The sequence below is a fragment of the Cornus florida genome, unplaced genomic scaffold, assembly GCF_030987335.1.
Source record: "Cornus florida cultivar Cherokee Brave unplaced genomic scaffold, ASM3098733v1 CherokeeBrave_3.0.0_Hap2_Chr04, whole genome shotgun sequence".
Classification (NCBI taxonomy): Eukaryota; Viridiplantae; Streptophyta; class Magnoliopsida; order Cornales; family Cornaceae; genus Cornus; species Cornus florida.
In genome coordinates, this window is record NW_026775574.1 from 16,364,969 (window position 1) to 16,374,107 (window position 9,139).

The 9,139-nt window shown below is 34.2% G+C and overlaps 1 protein-coding gene across 1 annotated transcript; it reads right to left on the reverse strand.

Moving 5' to 3' along the window:
* Positions 1–7,858: 7,858 nt before the first annotated feature.
* On the reverse strand, positions 7,859–8,938 carry LOC132304780 (disease resistance protein At4g27190-like). The gene has a single exon (XM_059802499.1). It carries the CDS (start codon positions 8,936–8,938, stop codon positions 7,859–7,861), a length of 1,080 nt encoding a protein of 359 aa, XP_059658482.1.
* Between the last annotated feature and the right edge of the window lie 201 nt (positions 8,939–9,139).

A 9,139-nucleotide genomic window follows, 5' to 3' on the forward strand; every position in this document is an offset into this window, starting at 1 on the left:
TCATTTTGAAGTCCAGAAATCGTCCGACCACGAATTTATTTAAGCCAACATCCTCTGTTTTATACTTTTTGTCTAGTGACTCCTAGAGCTCTTTAGCAGTATTTTGGACTGTACACATTATACAAAGTGTTATCCAATCCATTGAGGATATAGTTCTCGCATAGGAAGTCTCCATGCTTCCATGTATCAACAACTCCTAGCTTGGTAATGTCAGTCTCACTCTCATCTAGCACTGGGGCAGCCTCAGTTAGATACTTGCTTAGATTCAGAGTTGTAAGGTAGAACATCATTTTTTGTTGCCACCTTTTAAACTCTATCCCATTGAATTTTTCGGGCTTTTCCCCATGACTGACGGGAACATTAGGCATAGTAGTACTCGTACTTGCCATTTGTCTGATATATATTAAATATACAGACCACAGTCAAATTTACAGAAATAAAACAATAACAATATTTAAATAATTAAACTATAGTATAAACATGATATGTCTTAAGATTATTGTACAAAAATATGGTTTAATTATACCATATACTATAGTATTATTTATTTAAATATTATCTGTAAATATAAAATAATATAATGCTTATATATATAATTACTATAAAATAATAATCTATATATATAATTATTTATAATATATAGATTATTATTTTATAGTAATTATATATATAAGAATTATATTATTTTATATTTACAGATAATATTTAAATAAATAATACTATAGTATATGGTATAATTAAACCATATTTTTATACAACAATCTTAAGACAGATTCGCCTCGCTATGGTGCTAACAGATTTAGTGGCGTCTATCTCTCAGGATACAACGACTTGTCTTCCTTAGGTAGTAGCACTACAAACCAAAGGAATAGGCGAATCGGCTCGGTGTAGTACTCTTTGACTCGAACTCAGACTCAGAGTGACTGACTAAGGCTCGAACCCAAATACTAAGGCTCGAACCCACAGACTAAAGAGAGAAGGAGGAAGAAGAAAATTCAGAAGAAGAGAAGAATTCTCTGAATTTGGTGTAATTTGGAATGAACCCAAGAAGGGGTATTTATAGGCTAGATGGTGCCTTTTTCGAATGGGTGCTACCATTGGTTCACAATGGTTTAGGAAAAACTACTGTTGGTTTATTTTGCAAAAGGGTGCAACCATTGGTTCATAATGGTTCATAAAAAATTGTTTTATGGTTTTAATTTAAATTAAAACCCAAAACTGTTTTAATTCATTATGAAGCTCAGCAAACAGGCCCAATTCGGCCATCTTAATATGCCTTTCACAATCAAGCCCCGCCCCGCCTTAGCCCGGCCCGGGTCGGGTCGGGTCGGGTTGGGCGGGCGGCGAACACGTGTGTGGTAGTTGGTTCGGACCCAAGCTTGTCTAAGTCCTCCCCCTCTTAAAAACTTGGGTGCCTTTGGGCCCAAACCCAAATCTCGTACTAGGCTTATTTAAACGTAAATTGATTTTAATAATTTTTCGATGTGGGACAAATATTTTCCACAATTTGCAAATCCATTTAGGCTTTATCAAACACCTTACTTTGGAGTTAATTTCTCATTCACCCGGAAACGGATTTGAGAAAGTAAATATACCACGTTCATCTCCTTACAGAGAGGAACGCGCTCATCTATAATTTCGCAAAAAATTCTTAGCGGAATTTATTCAAAATTTCTTCCAAAGTTTATGTTTTTAATGCCTATGTTTCCAACAAATTGTACATTATAGCTAACTAGCTTGATTTAGCTTGTCTCAGTGTACTTGCTTACTGTATCCATAACATTTTCCATTAAACACTTTAAAGTTATCGAAAAATCTTATCTTATTCAGCTCATTCACAGCTATACGTGTCTTTAAACACTAATATAGATCTTTTTCCCTTGACTATCGGGAGAAGTGACATAGCTAGACTAGTCAATTTTTGTCTGTTGTATTAAATACACAAATCAGTCATGAACTCATACAAAATTAATAATATCACACATTAAATCAATTATATTGTAAAATTAAATTACTATGCACATTAAGTAATATTATAATCTCAATTAAAAGTAAGCACTTATATAAATAATATTGAAATCACATAAATAATATTATACCACATGATTAATTATATCATATAACTAATCTAAGAAATAATAATATTCAGGAGAAGACTTTGTTTTTTCAAAGCTTTGTGCCTCATTATCCAATAAACATGCTAGAAAATCAGGATCAAAAGATGTAGACATTCTAACCCACAAAAAAATGATATGCACTAATGTTATGAGCATTACCTATCAAAGGTTTTATGTAACGATCAACTCCACCACATAGTATGATATTGTCCGCTTTGGGATCGAGCCCGCAAGATTTTGTTATTGGGTTTTATCCCATAAGGCCTTCATACCAATTGGAGATAATGCCACCACATAAAACCACTTCACATTTCCCTTACCTAAGCGATGTGAGACTATGCACTAGTAGCTCGCCCAGTGTGGTTGCCTGTTAGTGCCTTTTGCACCCGTCCACGATACACCCACCTACAAGGTTGTCACATTTTAAATCCCACTTTAACTTTCTTAGGAGTAAGAACTACAACCTTAGTTAGACACCCCAACACATTTAAAAATTTATAGGAAGGTTTTCGACCTTCCCATAATTCACATGGTGTCACATTAGTTTAAGGTATTTTATTGAGAACATAATTTGTGGAAAGCAAAACTTCCCCCCACAAATTCTAAGTTAAATCAGAATTTATCAATATAGCATTCATCATGTCTTCATGAATGATATCATGTTCTGAACAAATATTAGCACAAGTGTTTTGATCTTTTTGCTAAGTTAATTCTCAACCTCATTTTTATAATATTTAAAACATTTCTAATGTTTTATATTTGCTTTTTAACAAATATACATAACAGTATCTTATGCAATCATTGATAAAACCAACGAAGTACCTTTTTCCACGTCCAGTTGGCACATGTTTAAGGTAATATCATATACTTCATAATATCATATTACAAAATTAAAATAATTCAACCAATATCGAATTATATAAATAATTCAATAATTTACTTATATAACATGCTTCAATTTCGCATAATATTGAACACATTAATATTTAGCATATTATCACATAATAATGTATACAACATTATTTTATTATATCTCAACTATTAGTATAATATCTATTTGTTTATATCTTAAATAGAAACATATAATAAAATCTACGCAAGGAACGAATCTGTCTTAAGAATGTTGGAAAAATAAATATGCTTCATGTAACATTTAAGATATAACAAACCTAATACTAATATGTCATGAGATAATTAACAATATACTAAGAAATCATTAATTAAATATGCAACTCTATATTTAATTAAATATGCAAAATAAAGTAATAAAATAATAATAAGAAATAAAGAACCTGGACCGAGACTAGTATTGGATACTATATCCTTAAGACAGATTCGCCCCGCTATGGTGCTTACGGACTCAGTGACGTCTATCTCCTAGGATACAACGGTCTACATCTACCAGTAGCAGCACTACAAACTCGTGAATACGGTGAACCTTCTCCGTGTAATACTCTCTCTGACTCAAAAATGCATCTGTACTATATAAATGCTGAATTGAGTGCAATCCGAACCAAATGGTTCGAACCAATCTTAATATGGCTCGATAAAATTGGATTAAGGTCTAAGTGGTTTGGACCACTTAACCTATGGTTTGAACCTATTTGGGTTGGGTTCAAGTCTAGAGAGGGAGATAGAAGAAAATGAAAATGAATGATTTGCAAATGATCCAAAGGGGGGTATTTATAGGCAACAAGGTGCCTTTTCGGATTGGGTGCAACCCTTTGGAAAAAACTAAAAATTAGTTTTTAATTAATGTGCCTTTTCGGATTGGGTGCAACCCTTTGGAAAAAACTAAAAAGTAGTTTTTAAGTAAGGTGCCTTTTCGGATTGGGTGTGTCTCTTCATCATTGGACACAACCATTTATATGTGTCTCTTCACACTAGACACATCCACTCCAATTGGTTGTAATGGTTCACATAGTATCTGTTCACCAGTAGACACATCCACTCTAATAGGTTGCAATAGTTCACATGGTGTCTATTCACCAATGACACATTCACTCCAATATGTTGCAATGGTTCACATGAATAGTTATGTCTGTTGGTTTTAAGTTGCAACCCTTTAGAAACAGATGCAACCCTTTAGAAATAGATACAATTCTTTGAAGAAAAAAAAACTAACTTTTAATTTAAATTCAAAAACTAACCACCCATTTAAATAAGCCTAGCCCAAATTTAAATGCCCAATCCAAGATTCCATTTAGTAAAATAATTGGACTTTACAATTAGGCCCAAGCCCAAATTTGACTTATTTAAATTTCAATTAGTTTCAACATTTTTTCCATGTGGGACAAACACTTCCCACATTTTGCATACCCATTCAGGCTTATCAAAACACCACACTTTGGAGTTAATTTTTCATTCACCCGGAAACGGATTTGAGAAAGTAAATATATCACGTTCATCTCCTTGCGGAGAGAAATGCGCTCATTTAGAGATCCGCAAAAAATTATTAGCGGAATCCATTCCAAACCTCATCCAAAATTTATATTTTTAATGTCCCCGTTTCCAACAGATAGTTTGAAAAAATAGTCTTAATTTAGAACTATTCATAAAATATGACGAGTCTTTGATATTAATGGTTTAAATTTATTTTCAGAATTAAAAGTTTTAAAAGAAATTTTACACATAGAAACAAACACTCCAATTGAAATATTAAATTATATTAAAAGACTAGATTTTTTACTGAATATTATTGACAATACCTGTAATTGTTGTTGTAGCATAAAAGGAGTTTTTCAAAATTAAAATTGATAAAATCATATCTACTATGTCACAAGTATTGAAAAAGATATTTTAACCACACTTGAATATAAGAATTTAATTAGTAATTTTACATCTCAAAAAACAAGAAGAATGATTTTCTTTAATTATTATTTAATATTAATATATTAAATATTATGGTACGAAAGGCTATTTTTATTTTTTTGCCTAAACCCCCAAGTTACATCAAGTCGCCCTGGCTAGTGTCCATTTACCGCACCAGTTTCGCTGACCTTTCCATCAATAACTAGAGTTATCCAATGCATGTATCCATTGCAAATTATTGAAGTAATTGAACCAATAAAACAAAATAAAAAAGAAAGAATACCTCCCCTTTTAAAGGTGCATTTGGATAATTAGGAGAGAAAAATAAATAAAATGACAAAGGAAGGAAAAAGTGAAAAAAAATAAAAAAATTAATAGGACGTTTAAAAACTGATAACACAAAAAAAAAAAAAAAAGGAAAAAAAAAAAGAAAAGAAAAATGTAAACGAACATTTTATTTTTGTGTACCCAATGGACAAAATTCATTTCTTATGAAAGATGCGGAAGAAAGTAGTAGTGCTTATTAAATTTCTAATTTTAATTGATTAACACAATCCCCCTTAATTTTTTTTTAAAAAACAGAGATTTATAATTGTCCTTCGTTTTCCTTCTCTTTCATTTACTTCAAATTTCTTCTACGGACCATTGCTCTTCCATTTGGAATAAAAAGAACCATCATATGACCAACATAGCGTACATAATTAGCTTCATAATTACTAAATCATCAAGATATGTGATCTAGTGAATTTTTTTTTTCTTCTTATTCAAGTAAAAGATAAAACAAAGTATTGTGACAGTTATTTGCAAACTAAACTATAAAAAAAAAAGAAAAAGAAAAAAAGAAAAAGAAAACTTCATGTTTATTACTAACCCAACTACTTTATTAGAACAACAAAAACAACTTTATACATAAAACATTACACTCACATACAATACTGTTTTGTACAAGTAAGCACACCAGCCGCAAATATAATGAAGCTCACTCCAAAGAATTACAATACATCAAAGAACCAGCGAATAACAAAAGCAACAATATATACATGCCTGCTGGAGACGAAATATCTTTATTGTACACAACCAAGAAATGAAGATCACACCGTTTTTATTTCTTTATTTTTGCAGCTCGAGGATGGCAATCATCCTCCTGGGAACCATCACCGACCTCCTACTTTTCAAACAAATACAAGCAAAAAGAAAATTTTCATTAGTGAATATTAATATTCTAGAGTTCTTCCAGTGGCTTATAGTAATTCATCTTGCTATATATATTGTTAGTTTTGGTATTGATATTTAATTAAACTCCCTTGTGGTGGTGAAAATTCCTCTTCAAGTCTAATACCCTAAATGCATGAGACTATTTAACTTTGAACAATTTAAATACGTATAGATCTATGGATAACACATAGAGCAGTGCTACTCTGGCCGAAGATTTCAACTGAAATTCTTGGACGAACATTGTTTATGGACTAAATATAAAAAACATTTACCTAACACATACTTGGTGAATTGGCAAGGGACAAACCTGATCGCACAGCCATTGAGTCTTGAGTGTGTCATGCCTTACAGGGAAGAGTTACTGGGACCTGCCTCCGATGAAGACTGACTGGGACCAGCTGCCAGTACCGGAGGCCATTCCTAAAAAACCATCCCACTGTGAGGAACGTACATACACAACCATTGTATGTCATGTCCACAAAGAAATATGTATGATCTTTATGATTATAATTAAATTAATAGAATATAATCTATACGTACATGAGTCCATGCATGCCTATTATATATGCTCAATGATACGTACCTTCTTGTAACAAATTTTGATGACGTCATTAAGGTTGTTGCCTTCGAGCATAGTATCTATCCTCGAAATGCGTTTGTGTGGTGAGTCTGCTGACGTGAATTCCATTCTCACTTTCTTCAGTCGGGGTGTTACTTGGTCTCCATAACCAAAAGTCTGGATATTGGGACAAGCTCGGAAATCCAGCATTTCCAAAGATGGCCACTCTATAGTATAACGTCCGGTGCAGAAACACTTCAACATGCGCACAAATTTAAGTGACATTGAGGACAAGCGAGGGAATACAATCTTCCGAGCTGAAGCCACTTCTTGTTCTCCTTTCTTATCCCCAATTACATTTCGCAAAGCCTTACAGGAGAGTACTTCCAAATTTTTGAGTTTGTCAAGATCACCTTGAGCAATGGAGATTGAGAAAAGGCATCTTAATTTTGTGCAATCAAACACACTCACATGGGTGAGGCTTCTCAAACAAGGGACTGCTATTTCCGTATCTTCTTCCTCATCATGTCTAACTACTACTTCCAAACCATGGCAAGAACTAATTTCGAGGGATTTCAGGCCAGGAAGCCCTCTTAATAGCATTGGTGAGAATAACTTTTTCAACTTGGGACAATTACTCACACGGAGCATCTCAAGATTTTTTAGCATTACAAGAAAACTGGATGAAACCAGCTCATTCAACTTGGGACAATTACTCACACAGAGCATCTCAAGATTTTTTAGCGTTACAAGAAAACTGGATGAAACCAGCTCATTCATGAAATTGATTTCAAGAGACTTTAATACATTGAAGCACTCCTCATTTAGTTCACTGAAGATATTATTCGAATCCTTCAACAATTCCAAAACTAGATGGTTAGTCTTCTGTAACAGCGACTTAACCCACGGCATTGACAATAATGTCTGTAATTGCCCACGATGGCAAATTGTCAATCTTCCCATGCTTACATAAGGATTAGGAAACCGGATGAAACCAGGTGTTACCAATTTATGCAAGCTAATTGTTATTTTGAAACTTGTTAATTTTTTCGCGAGCTGAAGTAAATCTATAGACAAAAGATCTCGATCGATAAGAATAAAAATTTGTAGACAAGTCAATCGAGAAGAGGAATTTAGCCCAACAAGATTGTCGAACTTAAAATTTTCTTTGCAAATATAGCTCCTCTAAATTAGGAAGTTTGCTGATGTCTGCTGCTATACTGATTAGATTTTTACACTTTGTCAAATCAAGGAGTTTCAGACGACTCAATTCGACAATATTGCAAGGAATTCCACCAATTTCAGAACCACTAAAGCTGAGAATCTCAAGATTCTTTAGTGTTGCTATCATAGATATGTCCTCTAACTTGCAAGAAGTTAGATGAAGGGTTCGAAGGGTATTAGAAAGCGGTTGAAGTGATGGTGGAAGTATTGGCAAGAAATGGATACCGCTCATTTCTAAAAAAATCAATTGATCTTTGGATCCTTTGAAGAAATCATCTGGAATTTGCAAGTGAGAATTGCATTGTATTCGCAAGGTCTGGAGTTTTGGGGCTGATAGCTCACGAGGAAGCTCATTCATATCATTTGATATCAATGAGATGGCTGAATAATTTTCAAATGTTTGTGTATCTGGCCAATTTTTCAGTCCAGCCATAACCTTGAACCCGTACCTCTCATTCAGATTGGATATTGCAACATCGCGAAGAACGTCATGCATTTTAACGGACCCTTCCTCGGAACCATCCAATAACATAAAAGAATCAGTAAGGGTACTTACCACATCATAGGTTCTCTCTCTTGCCTCTTCAATGGTGTTGACATCTCCAAACATCTTCAGCCCCAAGGCGTATCTCATCAGGTCTTCCACCGAAATGTTATGATCTTCTGGAAATAAGCTACAGAGTAAGAACAATAATTTGGACTCCTCCCTTTCGAGATAATTGAAACTCAACTCAAGTTTGGCAATCACTTTCTTTTCCAATATTCCATGTTGTAAGTTTGAGTTCTTCAGCTGTCGAGCCCGAGCAGCCCACACGCGCTGGTTTTTATTTTGCAACCCTGTAGCGATGGTCACAATTACAAGTGGCACACCACCGCATTCAGCTGCTACCTCTCTTGCAATGTGATTCAAATCACTGGAATCCACAGCTTCACCGCCTGCCATTTCCCTGAAAAGGACCCATGCGTCTTGTTTATCCAACACATCCACAGGAACAATCTTTTGAACTCCCATTCGATAACAAACATCTCGGCTTCGAGTGGTTAACACAACTTTACAACCCTTATGATCATTCCCGAAAGGAATGCCAACTGCCTCCAGATCAAGTTTGCCCCAGACATCGTCAAGTATTATCAGGACCGGTTTCTCCCTGGCCTTTATTGTTTGTGTTCGCGCGGTTTTTGTTCCTTACGCCGGTCGATGGACTCTTCGCGG